We start from the raw sequence: 20864 nt of genomic DNA, 5'->3' as shown, positions 1-20864 counted from the left end.
CCAATTCAGCTAGCAATTTTCTAATTTCTTGGCCAGTAGCATATAGTTATATGTATCATAGACCTCTTTAAATGAAAAAGAAAAATTTTGCTGCTCAATACAAACTGATGAATACGTAGGTGACACCAATAACTGCAGAAGAACTATTTTGACTTATTTGCCACTTGGCTTACTCTTATTTTTTTTTCTCTTTCAGCTCAAGATCTCAGCAAACATACTAGGAAAAACCTTGTCAGGCAACTCTGTACAATACAGGTAAATGTTTAAAAAAATACTTAGTTGTGTTCTCCAAGCCAGACAATCAGAAAACAGGTTAACCTGATACCATTCCTAATCATTTCAGCTATGATGGCTAAGCTGGATCAATCCTAAAAGTAATTTCATTCAGGCTCAATTAGTGCTGTAGAAAGGTTTTCTGAAATCCAGGATGAAATTTCAACTTGCCCCCCTTCCCTTTTTGGATTTTTTCCCCTGTTAATCAGAATTCATAAAACTCATTTTTAGTGATTACATTATGGAACCAAAGAAGCAAAAGGAAAAGTAAATTGTGTATTTCAAAGAATTTGTATATAAATATCTTAGTGTTAATGACTTAATATCTAATGAAGTATATACAATATAGAATATTATTCAACATAATTGTCCTGCTAACATTATTATAATGTTGATGTTATAATAATTATGATTACTATATATGGTAAAGTGACTAATAAGCTATTAAAGGGTTTGTGTTAAAAAAAAAGCTAATTAAAGCAACTACTGCTGCAATCCATATTAAAACAAATAGATGATGGTAATGAAACTATTTTGAAAGCATCGTTTGTGAAGGTAACACACTAACTAGTAAACATGAAAAAAAGGAGAAAAACAGCCTTTTGGGATAATTTTTTTGTTAACCCCTGTACCCTTCCTAAAAAAGAAGATAAATTATGGTTGAAGTTCAAGTTCTTTATTAATCAATAAAAAATGTTTTCACAAGACTATCAAATTAATGACCCATGGCAGTAATAACTTATGTGTGGGTTTACACACTCAACAATGAAAAATAATAATCTCTGCAAATACTGGAATAAAAAGATTGCTCTTCAACTCTCCATATGGTAACAAAAAATAAAACTCCAAATAAATTCAAAACAACTAAATAATAAATAAATAAAATAAAATGAAAAGTATCCACACCAGAATTCAAATTGATTGTTGATAATTAAATGATTCTTTAGTCTCATTTTATTATTAACCAAGGATTTATTCAAATCTATAAACCTATGAAATTCGTTCCAATTATATGCCGTGGTGAAAAACGGTATCTTTCATATTTTATTAAAGCCTGACGAACTATAGAACTGCCACGGGTCAAATATGCATGTAAGACCTGATTATCATGTTGAAAAAATATATTATGCGAATAAAAATAATCAGGCAAAAGACCTTGAACATGTTTAATCATATAAAGGACAAAATGGAAAGAAGGGAGAAGATTCAGTGGAAGGATATTTAAAATTTGAAACATACTTTTCATTGACGATTTACCAGGGTAAGAATACAGGCTAGGCAGGCAATTTTTCAATATATGCAGAACTTTACTTTGTTGTCTCTGATGGGGAAGAATAGGAATTTTTAAAGTATTCAAAAAAATAATGGAACTGTTATTTATTCTATTCAAAATGGTCTAAATATCATATATAACAAGGCCTTTGAGGTTGAAACAATCCCCAGAGGTTAGGGTCAAGGGTTGTCAGCTATGCCCAGGGGTGTTTAAGGTTGTTATGGAAGGGATGGTTGTTTAACTTTAGAAGAGGCTCAATCTTTCTCCCTGAAAAATACTATGTGGATATAAAACGAACAGAAATTAATTAAAAAAACCTTTTCAACAAAATAAGTTTTTTTGTTAAAAAGTAAAGAACTCCATTAAACCAAAATGAACAAAAATAGAATCAAATAACCTACCAAGAATGCAGCTACCACAAATCAGTATCAATAAATAAATGAAACCCAGAACAAAGAGAAATTATAATAAGTTGAGTCAAACTCAAAACGAGCCCAAATTAATATGAGTTGGGATCTAAACACCAAGCTTTCTAAATGCCAGAATGTACTTTGTACTTTACTGAAAAAATTCTTTTAAATGTTTTCAATTTTCTAACTTTAAGAAATCAAAAATCAATTAAGATTTTAAGGAATAAATATCGGCATATATATATATATATATATATATATATATATATATATATATATATATATATATATATATATATATATATATATATATATATATATATATATATGTTAAACTGACAATTCATATTTTTTTCAGTAAAATCATTAGAATTTTTTTCAGAACAGTACAAATTATATTCTGGCTTTTAGAAAGCTTGGGGAGCATTTTCCCATTAAAATAGTTTGTCCCAGGGGCTAGTCTAAGCTGATAAAATGTGAAGTGATTGCTCTGAATCCTGATTAGTGTTTGTCTGTAGAGGCTATAAGTTCCAAAATCTAAATCTCATTAACAAAAACTTTTTTTTCATTTAGACCCTTTTGCTTACTCTTCTGGCTTTTTAGAAAACTTTCTATTAATTTAGAAAGCTTGTATTCTGGCTTTTTAGAAAGCTTATTTTGTTTAATTTATTTTTATTTTTTAGGTGCTTCAACGACATGCAAAAACCCCAGCTGTTCCTGATGCTCAACAACCTTTGGTCTTAACTAGTAGGCTTTATTCTACCAAAGAAGTCTATCAGAGGGACAAACCTCATTGTAATATTGGTACAATTGGCCATGTTGACCATGGAAAAACTACTCTCACTGCTGCCATTACAAAAGGTAATGCTACTATGTTTTGTACTATAGTAATAGTTTTTATTCTGTATATTATATCGTAACAGAATAGTAACAATATATGTTGTAAATATATAGTAATAATAATTATATAGTTAAATATAATAGATATATATATAGCATATTGTATATGATTATATAGTATCATATATATATATATATATATATATATATATATATATATATATATATATATATATATAGTATAATATAGTAATAGTATAGCATTTATACTGTAGTAATACTATTACTTTCATTTCCTTTTTCTAGCTCTGATTCTCTTTTTTACCTTTTTTTTTGCGTTCAAGCATCTATCTGACTTATCCGCTTAATATTCAGTTCCCTGGGTGTAATCCACAAAAGATAACAAGAAATACATATCTGGCAATATGTCAATTGAAATGCTAGGCGAATAACATCATTAACCACGTGTACTCCACCATAAACATAGCTTAATTATGAATTTCAGAAGGTGTGTCACATTTCTCAATTACAGTCTCTTTTTGTTCTCTGCATATAATTTCACGTATTTTTTTCCGTTTTTGAAAAAATTGAATTTTTTTTATGTATGTCATAACGTGTCATCAGTAACCCTGCAATTTCCAGGGAGAAATGTATTTTCCAGGAGTAATTCCCAGGGAGTAATGTATTTTCGAGGAGTAATTTCCAGGAGTTATGTACCTGACAAATAATCCAGACCATTTCAAGTAGTAGTTCTGTCTTGTAAAACGCTATGGATAAGTAATCTTGAAATGCTTGAACGCACTATTGGTAATGTATGTGCTACTGTTGCGACATACCTTCTAATAGGTTGTTCCTAGGTATGTTTTTTTTATAAATTTGTTGTTATGTTGTCTTATTTCTAAATATATTTCTTTAATTTCTATGTAGTTATGTTAGGAAGCAGATTTTTTATTTTTTGCTTTAGGAAATGGTTTGCATACTGCCAAAAAAAATTTTTCTTTTTTTTTTAATAATTTGAAGAGGTTTCCATTTATATTGCTGTGGAGGAGCATTACCTTTTTTCTCTTTCAGACTACCAGTAGATTCTACCTCGAAAATGGAAAAAGATAGAATTTTGAATTTTTTTTTGCTTTGAAAAAATGAAGTTTTGGAACAATCTCCACAATTAATCTACAATCTACACAGTCCGTTTTCAGCTAAACCGTCTTTTTCAATCTACACAATCTGTAAATAGGCCAGGATTTACCAATAAATTGCTGGCATTGGGACTCTCAATGCCAGGGGTTGCAATAAATTGTCACCGAGTGACTTTTTTCTTAATGAAAACTTGTCAAACCGGATGCACTCCGCTGACGGGCTGCCTATTCACAGAAAAGTGATTTTAAAACAACACTGGACTTTCCTAGGTCACTTATAAACTGTCAGATGTCTCCTAAGAATGGCAGCAGAGAGTTCGGTATCACCTCTTTTTTTCATTACTTTTGGCTCTTCAATTGCGTTCTGTCCAGTGCTTCCAGAACCGCCGAATTTTCGGGGATTTCCCCGAAAATCTCCTAAAATGGAGCAGCAAAAACGCTTGGGCCTAGAAGCGTCAAAGCTCTAAATCCGGCCCTGTCTGTAGCTTGGGAAATGGGGAAGGAAATTTGCTGAGAAGCTACCGTAATCCGTAATTTTCAGTAGTTTTTTTTTTGCTAGCCTTCTAAATCGTAATAAAATAAATAAAAATTGGCTCGCTCTGGAAGTAAGATTCTAAGAGATCATATATTGCCTGACTTTGATAGAACATGGACCTATTTCTTCAATTATTCGGGGTCTATAGATATCAAAATAATAATTCTGGAAATATCGATTTCCAAATTGATCAAAAAGGTAATTTTTGGCTTTTTTAGGGAAATTTTAGATTTTCCTCAAATTTCGAAAATTGTGTACGTATTAGGTGTCTACTAATAAGCTATTTTTGAAAAATTATCATCCCTGAGCATTTCACCATTAAAATAGTTTGTCTCAGGGACTAGTCTAAGCTTATAAAATGTGAAGTGATTGCTCTGAGTCCGGGTTTGTCTGTAGAGGCCTCAAGTTCCAAAATCTAAATCTCATTAACAGACAGGCGCTTTTTTTTATTTAGACCCTTTTGTTTACTACGTTGCAAAACACAATTCCCTTTTAACTCAAACTCAAAATGTGTAAGATTTGTTGAGTTTCGGCTTAACGCCAAAATTAAATTTATGTAAACAAGTCCTGTTTGTACCCCATCCCCTCTTTTTAAAATTTTAAAGATATGCTAAGGATCTTTTCGAAGATTAATTTTGTCAGTTCGGTAATTCTGATGTTGCTAAAAAATGTAAATGCAGAAAAGTTTGATTATTTTCTATTGATTAAAAAATAATAATTAAATTTACATTATGGGGGTAAAAATTTACAATTCGGAAGTCAGCGTCATAAATTTTAGTCTACTAAACTACAGATTGAAATGTAGTCTATTATTTGTTTACTCGGTATGTCAAGAAAAAAAATTGTGCGGACATTTTTATAGCCAAAATAGCTCTTCGAGACAATAGTTCCTTGATATGTTCAATATAAGCTGTTATTCTTTATAAAAGTTTGTTTTTTCTATTTTTTTCGGCTGATATAAAATGATAAAACCCTGGTCATGAAAGCTGCTACCCCCTGAGTTTCTATACCTTGTAAAGTTTTTTTTAGATGTTGGCTACTAGTTTTTTTGTCCCAAATAAGGGAATGATAAACAAAGCTTGATAATTGTACATTTAGTCGACAAATTTTTCGATTCTGAAAATTTCAGGAATTCCGTTTGTTCTGTAAATTAGGTGAATTGGACTCTAAACAGTTGTTGTGTCACAGCTATGGCGTTGGGCTGGCTGGGATAAGAAAAAGTGAAGCTTTGTTCCACTCAAATTCCTCCATTGCATCATAAAATTCCGCAGCGTAGTGGACAAAGTACTCTTTTTTCAGGATTGAAGGAGGTGAGTTCAACGCACTTGGCTGTGACGATGTGTCCGTGTCTCTATTTAAATCTGCTGTATTTATTCTTTTTTTTTTCAAAGGATCTCCGTCCATTATTAAGTGGTTGCCCTCCAGTCACTTTTTACTTTTAAAAAGGGCACTAGAACTTTCAATTTCTAATCGAATGAGCCCCTTCCAAAGTTCTTACGAAAACTTGTAGAAACTTCGCTGAAAAGATTTAATATATTTGCTGATTCTGAATATATTGAAGTACAAAAAAACAATTTTATTCAAATGAATGAACATTATGTGATAGCCTTATATATGAGAGACTGCCTTCCCTTAAACCTCCGCTCTTTCTGCTGAAGCTGAACTTGTGCTGTGTTAGGAGTATGAAAACTAAGCAATAACATCTGCTTATTTTGAACATCTGATTTCATGATTTGGCTGCCCTTGGGGCTATGGGAATCATGACTTCCACGGGGGCACATCTTGTGGGTCTTAATCCTTTTGTTTAAAATGACTATTTTGATCATGTCTTGTTTGACTGTGGTAGCCGCAAAGGGGAAAGAAGGGCAGTCTACCCATCTAGGGATCAATGACCCCAGGTGACTCCTAGGTGTTCAAAGGATGTCAGTCTACCCTCCGATTGGCTATTAGTCATTTACTTTACCCCACCAATTCTGTTCTAGTTCTGCTACAACTACAAGTACTTGCAATTTGGTTGAACTTGAAAAGGCTGAAAATGCTATCTTAGACCCTCCTCCAAAGAAAAAAGTAGATCTGTTCAGTTTGACCCTATTTTTTCATTCGGGATTTTACTTCCACATAGAAATGCTCCTGTCTGGTTTCAGCTGAAAATCAAATTTTTGCATACCTCTAATGTAAGCCACCCTTTTCTTTTTTTTTTTGCTTTCAAATAGCGTGCACAAAATCTTTAATATAGTATATTTATTTTCTAGTTCTTTCTGATAAAAAAATGGCAAAAGCCATGAAATATGCCGATATTGACAATGCCCCAGAAGAGAAGAAGAGAGGAATTACTATTAATGCTGCACATGTTGAATATTCTACTGACAATCGTCACTATGGCCACACTGACTGCCCGGGTCATGCTGATTACATCAAGGTATCCATTAAAGAAAGTAATAATCTGGATAGAAAGGAATATTTGGTCCCTTAACCCGGGTATAATAGTACCACTGACGGTGTAGTGTTTGTCCCAGTAGAACTAGTAATACACAAAACAAACTTAAATTAACTGTTTTTAATTCAGAATTGAGAAATCAGAATTTATTTTTGCTATAATCCAAAAGTAAAAGAGAACGCAATTTGATGTTTAAGAAGCAAAAGCAGAAACGATAAAAAAAAAAAAAAAATTTTGGAATAAGAGAATCTTTTATTTTCGTCTTTATCTAAAGCCCAAGCCACATTTGTCAATAAAAGATGCAGCTTCACATTTGACTCACTATAATGCCAAAGTCACATTTGTCAATAAAAGATGCAGCTTCACATTTGACTCACTATAATGCCCAAGTCACATGTTTCAATAAAAACATCAGTTTCACAGTTGCTTATTATAATGCCGAAGTCACATTTGTCAATAAAAACTGCAGTTTGCCTCAGTGTAATCCCTAAGCCGTATTTGTCAATTAACTCGGTGTAATGCCTAAGCCGTATTTGTCAATAAAACTGCAGTTTGTCAATTAACTTGGTATAATGCCTGTTTGTCAATAAAACTGCAGTTCGACTCAGTATAATCCCTAAGCGCATTTGTCAATTAGCTCGGTGTAATGCCTAAGCCTCATTTCTCAATAAAACAGCAGTTTGCCAATTAACTCGGTGTAATGCCTATTTGTCAGTAAAAACTGCGGTTTGACTCAGTATAATCGCTAAGCGCATTTGTCAATTAGCTGGGTGTAATACCTAAGCCTCGTTCTTCAATACAGACAGCAATTTGCCAATTGACTCGGTGTAATGCCTAAGCCTCATTTGTCAATATAAATCTCAGTTTGACTCAGTATAATCCTTAAGCGAATTTGTCAATTAGCTCGGTGTAATGCCTATTCGCAAATAAAAACTGCAGTTTGTCAATTAACTCGTTGCAATGCCTGTTTATCAATAAAAGCTGCAGTTGATCTCAGTGTAATCCATAAGCCGCATTTGTCGATAAAAACTGCAGTTTGTCAATTAGTTCTGTTTAATGCCTAAGCTTTATTTGTCTATAAAAACCGCTGTTTGTCAGTTAACTCGGTGTAATGTTTAAGCCTTATTTGTTAATACAGAATTCAGTTTGACAATTAACTCGGTGTAATGCCTTAGCCTCATTTGTCAATAAAAACTGCAGTTTGTCAGTTAACTCGGTGTAATGCCCAAGCCTTATTTGTTAATACAGAATTCAGTTTGACAATTAACTCGGTGTAATGCCTTAGCCTCATTTGTCAACAAAAACTGCAGTTTGTCAGTTAACTCGGTGTAATGCCCAAGCCTTATTTGTTAATACAGAACTGCAGTTGTAGTTAACACAGTGTAATACTCGGTGTAATGCCTTAGCCTCATTTTTCAATAAAGACTGCAGTTTGTCAATCGGCTGGGCGTAATGCCTTAGCCTCAATTGTCAATAAAACTGCAGTTTGTCAGTTAATACGGCATAATGCCTATTCGTCAATAAAAACTGCAGTTTGACTCAGTATAATCGCTAAGCGCATTTGTCAATTAGCTCGGTGTAATGCCTAAGCCTCATTCGTCAATAAAACTGCAGTTTGTCAGTTAACTCGATGTAATGCCTATTTGTCAGTAAAAACTGCAGTTTGACTCAGTATAATCCCTAAGCGCATTTGTCAATTAGCTCGGTGTAATGCCTAAGCCTTATTTTTCAATAAAAACTGCAGTTTGTCAATTAACTCGTTGCAATGCCTGTTTATCAATAAAAGCTGCAGTTGATCTCAGTGTAATCCATAAGCCGCATTTGTCGATAAAAACTGCAGTTTGTCAATTAGTTCTGTTTAATGCCTAAGCTTTATTTGTCTATAAAAACCGCTGTTTGTCAGTTAACTCGGTGTAATGCTTGTCAATAAAGCCTGTATTTGTTCAGTATAACAGTAATTGCAGTTTGACAATTAACTCGGTGTAATGCCTTAGCCTCATTTGTCAATAAAAACTGCAGTTTGTCAGTTAACTCGGTGTAATGCCCAATTGCCTATAATTGTAGTTAACTACAGAAATTGCAGTTTGACAATTAACTCGGTGTAATGCCTTAGCCTCATTTGTCAATAAAAACTGCAGTTTGTCAGTTAACTCGGTGTAATGCCCAATGCCATTATTTGTTCAATACAGAATTCAGTTTGTCAGTTAACTCGGTGTAATGCCTTAGCCTCATTTGTCAATAAAAACTGCAGTTTGTCAGTTAACTCGGTGTAATGCCTTAGCCTCATTTGTCAATAAAAACTGCAGTTTGTCAGTTAACTCGGTGTAATGCTTGTTTGTCAATAAAAACTGATGTTTTTCAGTTAGCTCGGTGTAATGCCCAAGCCTTATTTGTTAATACAGAATTCAGTTTGACAATTAACTCGGTGTAATGCCTTAGCCTCATTTGCCAATAAAAACTGCAGTTTGTCAGTTAAATCGGTGTAATGCCCAAGTCTTATTTGTTAATACAGAATTCAGTTTGACAATTAACTCGGTGTAATGCCTTAGCCTCATTTGTCAAAAAAAACTGCTGTTTTTCAGTTAGATCGGCGTAATGCCCAAGTCTTATTTGTTAATACAGAATTCAGTTTGACAATTAACTCGGTGTAATGCCTTAGCCTCATTTGTCAACAAAAACTTCAGTTTGTAAGTTAGCTCTGTGTAATGCCTTAGCCTCATTTGTCAATAAAAACTGCTGTTTGCAAATTAACTCGGTGTAATGCCTATTTGTCAATAAAAACTGATGTTTTTCAGTTAGCTCGGTGTAATGCCCAAGCCTTATTTGTTAATACAGAATTCAGTTTGACAATTAACTCGGTGTAATGCCTTAGCCTCATTTGTCAATAAAAACTGCAGTTTGTCAGTTAACTCGGTGTAATGCCTTAGCCTCATTTGTCAATAAAAACTGCAGTTTGTAAGTTAACTCGGTGTAATGCTGGTTTGTCAATAAAAACTGATGTTTTTCAGTTAGCTCGGTGTAATGCCCAAGCCTCATTCGTCAATAAAACTTCAGTTTGTCAATTAACTCGGTGTAATGCCTATTTGTCAATAAAAACTTCAGTTTGACTCATTAGAATGGCTAAGCGCATTTGTCAATTAGCCCGGTGTAATGCCTGAGCCTCATTCGTCAATAAAACTGCAGTTTGTCAGTTAACTCGGTGTAATGCCTATTTGTCAATAAAAACTGCAGTTTGACTCAGTATAATCGCTAAGCGCATTTGTCAATTAGCTCGGTGTAATGCCTAAGCCGTATTTGTCAATAAAACTGCAGTTTGTCAATTAACTTGGTATAATGCCTGTTTGTCAATAAAACTGCAGTTCGACTCAGTATAATCCCTAAGCGCATTTGTCAATTAGCTCGGTGTAATGCCTAAGCCTCATTTGTCAATAAAACTTCAGTTTGCCAATTAACTCGGTGTAATGCCTATTTGTCAATAAAAACCGCAGTTTGACTCAGTATAATCCCTAAGCGCATTTGTCAATTAGCTCGGTGTAATGCCTAAGCCTTATTTTTCAATAAAACTGCAGTTTGTCAGTTAACTCGGTGTAATGCCTATTTGTCAATAAAAACTGCAGTTTGACTCAGTATAATCGCTAAGCGCATTTGTCAATTAGCTCGGTGTAATGCCTAAGCCTCATTCGTCAATAAAACTTCAGTTTGTCAGTTAACTCGGTGTAATGCCTATTTGTCAATAAAAACTGCAGTTTGACTCAGTATAATCCCTAAGCGCATTTGTCAATTAGCTCGGTGTAATGCCTAAGCCTCATTCGTCAATAAAACTTCAGTTTGTCAGTTAACTCGGTGTAATGTCTATTTGTCAGTAAAAACTGCAGTTTGACTCAGTGTAATCGCTAATCGTATTTGTCAATTAGCTCGGTGTAATGCCTAAGCCTTATTTTTCAATAAAACTGCAGTTTGTCAGTTAACTAAGCCTTATTTTTCAATAAAACTGCAGTTTGTCAGTTAACTCGGTGTAATGCCTATTTGTCAATAAAAACTGCAGTTTGACTCAGTATAATGGCTAAGCGCATTTGTCAATTAGCCCGGTGTAATGCCTGAGCCTCATTCGTCAATAAAACTGCAGTTTGTCAGTTAACTCGGTGTAATGCCTATTTGTCAATAAAAACTGCAGTTTGACTCAGTATAATCCCTAAGCGCATTTGTCAATTAGCTCGGTGTAATGCCTAAGCCTCAATCGTCAATAAAACTTCAGTTTGTCAGTTAACTCGGTGTAATGCCTATTTGTCAATAAAAACAGCAGTTTGACTCAGTATAATCGCTAAGCGCATTTGTCAATTAGCTCGGTGTAATGCCTAAGCCTCATTCGTCAATAAAACTGCAGTTTGTCAGTTAACTCGGTGTAATGCCTATTTGTCAATAAAAACTGCAGTTTGACTCAGTATAATGGCTAAGCGCATTTGTCAATTAGCCCGGTGTAATGCCTGAGCCTTATTTGTTAATAAAACTGCATTTTGTCAATTAACTCGGTGTAATGCCTATTTGTCAATAAAAACCGCAGTTTGACTCAGTATAATCCCTAAGCGCATTTGTCAATTAGCTCGGTGTAATGCCTAAGCCTTATTTTTCAATAAAACTGCAGTTTGTCAGTTAACTCGGTGTAATGCCTATTTGTCAGTAAAAACTGCAGTTTGACTCAGTATAATCGCTAAGCGCATTTGTCAATTAGCTCGGTGTAATGCCTAAGCCTCAATCGTCAATAAAACTGCAGTTTGTCAGTTAACTCGGTGTAATGCCTATTTGTCAGTAAAAACTGCAGTTTGACTCAGTATAATCGCTAAGCGCATTTGTCAATTAGCTCGGTGTAATGCATAAGCCTCAATCGTCAATAAAACTGCAGTTTGTCAGTTAACTCGGTGTAATGCCTATTTGTCAATAAAAACCGCAGTTTGACTCAGTATAATCCCTAAGCGCATTTGTCAATTAGCTCGGTGTAATGCCTAAGCCTCATTCGTCAATAAAACTTCAGTTTGTCAGTTAACTCGGTGTAATGCCTATTTGTCAGTAAAAACTGCAGTTTGACTCAGTATAATCGCTAAGCGCATTTGTCAATTAGCTCGGTGTAATGCCTAAGCCTCAATCGTCAATAAAACTGCAGTTTGTCAGTTAACTCGGTGTAATGCCTATTTGTCAGTAAAAACTGCAGTTTGACTCAGTATAATCGCTAAGCGCATTTGTCAATTAGCTCGGTGTAATGCATAAGCCTCAATCGTCAATAAAACTGCAGTTTGTCAGTTAACTCGGTGTAATGTCTATTTGTCAATAAAAACAGCAGTTTGACTCAGTATAATCCCTAAGCGCATTTGTCAATTAACTCGGTGTAATGCCTAAGCCTTATTTGTTAATAAAACTTCAGTTTGCCAATTAACTCGGTGTAATGCCTATTTGTCAGTAAAAACTGCAGTTTGACTCATTATAATCGCTAAGCGCATTTGTCAATTAGCTCGGTGTAATGCCTAAGCCTCATTTGTCAATAAAGACGTCAGTTTGTCAATTAACTCGATGTAATGCCTAAGCCTCATTTGTCAATATAAACCTCAGTTTGAATCAGTATAATCGTTAAGCGCATTTGTCAATTAGCTCGGTGTAATGCCTAAGCCTTATTTGTTAATAAAACTGCAGTTTGTCAGTTAACTCGGTGTAATGCCTATTTGTCAATAAAAACTGCAGTTTGACTCAGTATAATCGCTAAGCGCATTTGTCAGTTAACTCGGTGTAATGCCTTAGCCTCATTCGTCAATAAAACAGCAGTTTGCCAATTAACTCGGTGTAATGCCTATTTGTCAGTAAAAACTGCGGTTTGACTCTTTATAATCCCTAAGCGCATTTGTCAATTAGCTCGGTGTAATGCCTAAGCCTCATTTGTCAATAAAGACTTCAGTTTGTCAATTAACTCTGTGTAATGCCTCTTTGTCAATAAAAACTGCAGTTTGACTCAGTATAATCCCTAAGCGAATATGTCAATTAGCTCGGTGTAATGCCTAAGCCTTATTTTTCAATAAAAACTGCAGTTTGTCAATTAACTCGGTGTAATGCCTATTTGCCAATGAAAACTACATTTTGACTCAGTATAATCCCTAAGCCGCATTTGTCAATTAGCTCGGTGTAATGCCTAAGCCTCATTCGTCAATAAAACTGCAGTTTGTCAGTTAACTCGGTGTAATGCCTATTTGTCAGTAAAAACCGCAGTTTGCATCAGTGTAATCTCTAAGCGCATTTGTCAATTAACTCGGTATAATGCCTAAGCCGTATTTGTCAATAAAACTGCAGTTTGTCAATTAACTCGTTGCAATGCCTGTTTATCAATAAAAGCTGCAGTTTGTCAATTAGTTCTGTTTAATGCCTAAGCTTTATTTGTCTATAAAAACCGCTGTTTGTCAGTTAACTCGGTGTAATGTCTAAGCCTCATTTGTCAACAAACTGCTGTTTGTCAATTAACTCGGTGTAATGCCTATTTGCCAATGAAAACTACATTTTGACTCAGTATAATCCCTAAGCCGCATTTGTCAATTAGCTCGGCGTAATGCCTAAGCCTTATTTTTCAATAAAAACTGCAGTTTGTCAATTAACTCGTTGCAATGCCCGTTTATCAATAAAAGCTGCAGTTTGTCTCAGTGTAATCCATAAGCCGCATTTGTCGATAAAAACTGCAGTTTGTCAATTAGTTCTGTTTAATGCCTAAGCTTTATTTGTCTATAAAACCGCTGTTTGTCAGTTAACTCGGTGTAATGTCTAAGCCTCATTTGTCAACAAACTGCTGTTTGTCAATTAACTCGGTGTAATGCCTATTTACAAATGAAAACTACATTTTGACTCAGTATAATCCCTAAGCCGCATTTGTCAATTAGCTCGGCGTAATGCCCAAGCCTTATTTGTTAATACAGAATTCAGTTTGACAATTAGCTCGGTGTAATGCCTTAGCCTCATTCGTAAATAAAGACTGCAGTTTGTCAGTCGGCTGGGTGTAATGCCTTAGCCTCATTTGTCAATATAAACTGCAGTTTGCCAATTAATTCGGTGTAATGCCTATTTGTCAGTAAAAACTGCAGTTTGTCAATTAGCTGGGTGTAATGCCTAAGCCTCGTTTGTCAATACAAACTGCAGTTTGTCAATTATCTCGGCGTAATGCCTATTTGTCAATAAAAACCGCAGTTTGACTCAGTATAATCCCTAAGCGCATTTGTCAATTAGCTCGGTATAATGCCTAAGCCTTATTTTTCAATAAAAACTGCAGTTTGTCAGTTAACTCGGTGTAATGCCTATTTGTCAATAAAAACCGCAGTTTGACTCAGTATAATCCCTAAGCGCATTTGTCAATTAGCTCGGTGTAATGCCTAAGCCTTATTTTTCAATAAAAACTGCAGTTTGTCAATTAACTCGTTGCAATGCCTGTTTATCAATAAAAGCTGCAGTTTGTCTCAGTGTAATCCCTAAGCCGCATTTGTCAATAAAAACTGCAGTTTGTCAATTAACTCGGCGTAATGCCTAAGCCTCAATTGTCAATAAAAACTGCAGTTTGTAAGTTAACTCGGTGTAATGCCTGTTTGTCAATAAAAACTGCAGTTTGTCAATTAACTCGTTGCAATGCCTGTTTATCAATAAAAGCTGCAGTTTGTCTCAGTGTAATCCATAAGCCGCATTTGTCAATAAAAACTGCAGTTTGTAAGTTAGCTCGGTGTAATGCCTTAGCCTCATTTGTCAATAAAAACTGCAGTTTGTAAGTTAACTCGGTGTAATGCCTGTTTGTCAATAAAAACTGCAGTTTGTCAATTAGCTCGGTGTAATGCCTAAGCCTCATTCGTCAATAAAACTTCAGTTTGTCAGTTAACTCGGTGTAATGCCTATTTGTCAGTAAAAACCGCAGTTTGACTCAGTATAATCGCTAAGCGCATTTGTCAATTAGCTCGGTGTAATGCCTAAGCCTTATTTTTCAATAAAAACTGCAGTTTGTCAATTAACTCGTTGCAATGCCTGTTTATCAATAAAAGCTGCAGTTTGTCTCAGTGTAATCCATAAGCCGCATTTGTCGATAAAAACTGCAGTTTGTCAATTAGTTCTGTTTAATGCCTAAGGTTTATTTGTCTATAAAAACCGCTGTTTGTCAGTTAACTCCGTGTAATGTCTAAGCCTCATTTGTCAACAAACTGCTGTTTGTCAATTAACTCGGTGTAATGCCTATTTGTCAATTAAAACTGATGTTTTTCAGTTAGCTCGGTGTAATGCCCAAGCCTTCTTTGTTAATACAGAATTCAGTTTGACAATTAACTCGGTGTAATGCCTTAGCCTCATTTGTCAATAAAAACTGCAGTTTGTAAGTTAACTCTGTGTAATGCCTAAGCCTCGTTTGTCAATAAAAACTGCAGTTTGTCAATTAGCTCGGTGTAATGCCTAAGCCTTATTTTTCAATAAAAACTGCAGTTTGTCAATTAACACGGTGTAGTGGCTATTTGTCAGTGAAAACCGCAGTTTGCCTCAGTGTAATCCCTAAGCCGTATTTGTCAATAGACTCGGTGTATTGCCTAAGCCTCATTTGTCAGTATAAATTGCAGTTTGTCAATTAACACGGTATAATGCCTATTTGTCAATAAAAACTGCAGTTTGTCTCAGTGTAATCCCTAAGCGCATTTGTCAATTAGCTCGGTGTAATGCCTAAGCCTTATTTTTCAATAAAAACTGCAGTTTGTCAATTAACTCGTTGCAATGCCTGTTTATCAATAAAAGCTGCAGTTTGTCAATTAGTTCTGTTTAATGCCTAAGGTTTATTTGTCTATAAAAACCGCTGTTTGTCAGTTAACTCGGTGTAATGTCTAAGCCTCATTTGTCAACAAACTGCTGTTTGTCAATTAACTCGGTGTAATGCCTATTTGCCAATGAAAACTACATTTTGACTCAGTATAATCCCTAAGCCGCATTTGTCAATTAGCTCGGCGTAATGCCTAAGCCTTATTTTTCAATAAAAACTGCAGTTTGTCAATTAACTCGTTGCAATGCCTGTTTATCAATAAAAGCTGCAGTTTGTCTCAGTGTAATCCATAAGCCGCATTTGTCGATAAAAACTGCAGTTTGTCAATTAGTTCTGTTTAATGCCTAAGGTTTATTTGTCTATAAAAACCGCTGTTTGTCAGTTAACTCGGTGTAATGTCTAAGCCTCATTTGTCAACAAACTGCTGTTTGTCAATTAACTCGGTGTAATGCCTATTTGCCAATGAAAACTACATTTTGACTCAGTATAATCCCTAAGCGCATTTGTCAATTAGCTCGGTATAATGCCTAAGCCTTATTTTTCAATAAAAACTGCAGTTTGTCAGTTAACTCGGTGTAATGCCTATTTGTCAATAAAAACCGCAGTTTGACTCCGTATAATCTCTAAGCGCATTTGTCAATTAGCTCGGTGTAATGCCTAAGCCTTACAACAAACTGCTGTTTGTCAGTTAACTCGGTGTAATGCCTGTTTGTCAATAAAAACTGATGTTTTTCAGTTAGCTCGGTGTAATGCCCAAGCCTTATTTGTTAATACAGAATTCAGTTTGACAATTAACTCGGTGTAATGCCTTAGCCTCATTTGTCAATAAAAACTGCAGTTTGTCAGTTAACTCGGTGTAATGCCGGTTTGTCAATAAAAACTGCAGTTTGTCAATTAGCTCGGTATAATGCCTAAGCCTCATTTGTCAATAAAAAATTCAGTTTGACAACTTGGTGTAATGCCTAAGATATATTTGTCAATAAAAACTGCACTTTGACAGTTGACTTTATACAGTTGCCTAAACAACATTTGTCAATAAAACCGCAGTTTTACTGTTGACCCGATGTAATGCCTAAGTCACTTTTGTCGATATAAACTGCACATTGACTGAACATAACTGCCTAAGCAAAATTTGTTGATTAAAACTGGAGTTTGACAGTTAATTTAATATACTCACTAAGTCACATTTGTTTATACAAGCTGTAGCTACTTTTGAATCAGAAAAGCTAGAGACATAGGAGAACAGTTTTCCATCTGTATCCTAAGTCTGATAAAAGCTATAAAGACGTAGATTCAGTTAAAACTTTAAATGGTAGAGGGCTAGGGGAGCTTTTGCCTCCCCCCTGGTTTCTAAGAACATATGTTTTAATATTTTCATTGAAAATTTGAAAAAAAAAATTGCCACATTTCCCTAGATCAGGCCTTCCTAAACTATGGGTCGCGACCCCAAATGGGATGGCACAGCAAAATCATGGGGTCGCAAGAGGTTTTAAAATCAAATATTTATAACATGCTACAAGAAAAGACATATATTGTAAAGTTGAGGCATTTTTAAAGACTTAAGGTTTAGAATGGACAAATTCCTGTGGAAGATGCACAAATGTTGCAAGAGCGATGACGGACAAAACATTGGTTTTAAATCATTTTTTCAAGCTACTCATTATGATCATATAACTTTTACTCACTGACTTCTTCACCGAGAGGTCCTTGCAGCCAAAAAATTAGCACCATAATTGAACGATATGCTTCAGAATGCTGTTGACATTATCTATTTTATTAAGAGCCATGCCTTTAACAGTCACTTTCAAATCTTTGAAAGGATATGGATTCAGTCTATACAACTTTATTATTACATACAGAAGTAAGATGGTTGTCAAGTGGTCAAAGTTTAAGAAGATTATTATTATTAAAAGACGGAATTGAAATATTCTTAACCGAATGAAAATGTGAACTTTGCGCTTTTCTTCGAAACGACGTATGGCTATCCAAGCTGTGTTATTTGTCGGATATCTTTGCGAAATTAGACGATCTCAACTTGCCTCTTCAAGGAAAAAATTGCGATATATTTACTTCTAATGATAAAATTGAAAATTTTATTAAAAATATTAAAATTCGGAAATATAGGATAGAAAAAGAATCGTTCGAAATGTTTTCCAGTGTCGACAATTTTATAATCAAGAGAAATCATTGAATAACTTTAATTGCAAAAATTATTGTAGATAACTTAAAAGCGCTAGAAACTTAGTTCCGTACATATTTTATATTAAGTAATGATTTCAAAAAAGGAGCTTAGAGTCAAAATCCGTTTTGTGTTGATTTAACTGAGATTGATCACATCCCACTTAAAGCTCAAGAAATTTGCTAAACTTTCGAGTGATTCAAACTTAAAACTACAATTTTTAAAAAAGCCCTTGACTGAACTCTTGATCAGAACTAGAACTGAATTTTCCACAATCGCAGATATGGCATTGTATGTTCCTCTGCTATTCAACACCACATATTTATGTAAAATTATTTTCTGAGCTGTAACACATATCAAACTCCAATATCGTTCATCGCTAAATAATGTTGAAGAGGTCTTACGCCCAGCAGTGATTTGATTTGTTAGGCAGTGAAAAACAGGCACATTCATCTCACTCAAGTTTTTCCTTTCAGTTTAATTCAATATTTACCACCCAACGACTGCGTTCGAATATGTTCGATTGAACTAAAACGGTCAGAATTCTCTTTTACTTACTTTTACAAAATTGCCAAAAATGCAATTTTGATGAAAAATAGGGCATATAATTTTGTGTAATAAAGACAACTTTTCAACTTTTGTGGAATTTTTTATTTTAGATTTGTGTATGTTTCTTAAAGAATTGTAAAACTATATATTTTCATGTGTATATGTATATTGTTACCTAATAAATGAATCATCTAAAATATTTATTTGTCTTTCAATTATACTTATATGAGGGCGCCAGGAAACTTACAATCATAAATGGGGTCGTGAATGAAAAAAGTTAGGAGGCCCTGCCCTAGATAAAAAAGGAAAACATTTTGCAATATAACTTGAATCTTTTTATTTCGTTTTCCTCAACTCACAGACTGTTTTTCATTTACGTATTTGTAACTTATATCAGTTTGATACCTATGATATGTAAAGCATGATCCGTTTTGTGTCCCTCTTTTTCATTTATATTCTATCTTATATATACAATTTATTATAGATATATATATAATAACTTATAATCTATTTTGTATTTATAATTTATATTCTCGAAAAAAATGAAAGAATTTTTTTTCTACTTTTTAATCCATTTTGAAAACGAGTTTTAAAAAAAATTTATTATTTCTTAGTACTTCAAGACAGAAAGTGCTGCGTGTTTATTACTAATGTATAACTTCCATCAAATTTAAGGTCCTTCAAATTATTTAATTTCTTATTAGCTATTCCTTAGCTGTTTCTTATTATCCGCTACGATTTTCATGGATACGAACCTTGCATTTGTTCATGTAGCAAGATGATCTTCCATATTGTTAGGGTTTTAGAGTCTTCGTTGTGAATACTTTACATTCTTAGTTGTGTCTTCTTTTTAGAGTCTTTGTTATAAATATTTCAATATTATTTTTAATTAGAAATAACAATAATAATTAATAAAGAAAGATTGTATATTTTTTCCCTTGTGAGATACTTCCTTATACTGGCAGAGGGTACTAATCAATTCGGTTTTTCTAACCTGTTGGTTTTGTGTTTTTAGAAACTGTTTAAAGATTTTTTTTATTCTATTTATTTTTGTAATATTTAATTATAGCTCTTTATTAAATTCACTGATTGCATGTCACCTTAATTGCTCTAAAAGACCTTTTTTGCAATGTGATTAAATAATAATGAATGATAAAAGAAGTTATTATTAAACCTATTATTGAACAATGAAAATTATTTAACCTGCCAGTAACCCCGCCTACCCCGCTGTTAAAATGTAAATATGAAAAAAAAACAATAAGGAATAACGAATATATAACAAATAAGGAGTAATCGAATATCGAATAAGGAATAAATAATATGGAATAATAATAATGCGATGCATTCATCCAGTGGGTTGTTTGTTACCCTTTGTGTATTTGTAACAGTTTATTTCTGTTATATTCTCTAAAAAAAAGTCACGCAGCGGGTGGTACGTGACCTTTATAATCCTCTTGAAAGTTTTTGCAACATACTTATTAGCAAAAAGGGGATGAAAAAAGTGAAGAAAGATTTAATACAATTACAGCATAGAACTAACCTATAATCCAGACATCGAGGAAATATATATTTGGTGCATTGCATAATGTGTTTATTTTGGAGGGCCAATTTGTCTCTGACAATCTTGTAAAAAAGTTTGCTTTATCTTCTTTTGAAATAAAATTGTTTTAAGGACTCATATCAATTTTTATAGAACATGATTACTGGCACAGCTCAAATGGATGGAGCAATTCTGGTCGTTGCTGCCACTGATGGACCAATGCCACAGACGAGGGAGCATCTCCTTCTCGCAAAACAGATTGGAGTCCCACATGTTGTTCTATTTATCAACAAGGTAAGTCAGATTTTCTGTCTGATAGCAATCCGTGGTAGCAGACGATACCCAAAGAGCTGTGCTGATGGCTTCAGCCCTGTTTCTCCTAGAAGACGAGAGATGCGTAGGAGTCCAGAGATGCTTTGAGACAGGGCTTGTCTATCTTTTTTCTTCTTTGTAAAGGAGCCTGCCTCGGTAGTGCCAAGGTATCTATTATTCTTCCCCCATTCCAACAACCCCACCCGCCAGCTCCAGACCGGCTTGGGTGGGGAACACTCGTCTTTCAAAAGGGGGGTAGAGGGAGAGCCACCCATTATTTGCCTGCTTTCAGCGGCAAATGGTACTTGTTCCTCAGAACCGCTACTAACAAGAAAACATCTTTCACCTACCTCGGATTGCTCTTCAAAACATCGTTTCTTGCGCTGGGGTCAGCGATGTCTAGGGAGATGGGCCCCCTGGACATGATTGCTATTACTGGCTTTCATTCATCCAATCTCGGCAACGTACTCCGCAAAGTACCTTGCTTTGTGGTCAGACACTAAACCTGGACTGCCAGTGGCTCATCAGTGACTGAGGTTAGCAGTAGCGGACCTCTAGTTGTGCTTAATACTCTCAG

The 20864-nt window shown here is 34.5% G+C and overlaps 1 protein-coding gene across 1 annotated transcript in view; it reads left to right on the top strand.

Moving 5' to 3' along the window:
* Nucleotides 1-20864, top strand: part of LOC148947569 (uncharacterized) — a 44622-nt gene that overhangs the window by 6337 nt on the left and 17421 nt on the right. The window contains exons 2-5 of the mRNA XM_089096154.1: nucleotides 197-255; nucleotides 2640-2817; nucleotides 6720-6886; nucleotides 20129-20269. Coding sequence (XP_088952280.1) covers nucleotides 197-255; nucleotides 2640-2817; nucleotides 6720-6886; nucleotides 20129-20269 — 545 coding nt within the window. The remainder of the gene's footprint in view (nucleotides 1-196; nucleotides 256-2639; nucleotides 2818-6719; nucleotides 6887-20128; nucleotides 20270-20864) is intronic.

The sequence above is a fragment of the Artemia sp. Qi Xiang Cuo genome, chromosome 10 (genome assembly GCF_049724085.1).
Source record: "Artemia sp. Qi Xiang Cuo chromosome 10, ASM4972408v1, whole genome shotgun sequence".
Classification (NCBI taxonomy): domain Eukaryota; kingdom Metazoa; phylum Arthropoda; class Branchiopoda; order Anostraca; family Artemiidae; genus Artemia; species Artemia sp. Qi Xiang Cuo.
The sequence above is the reverse complement of the archived record's forward strand: the minus strand, read 5'-3'. Positions and strand labels throughout refer to the sequence as shown.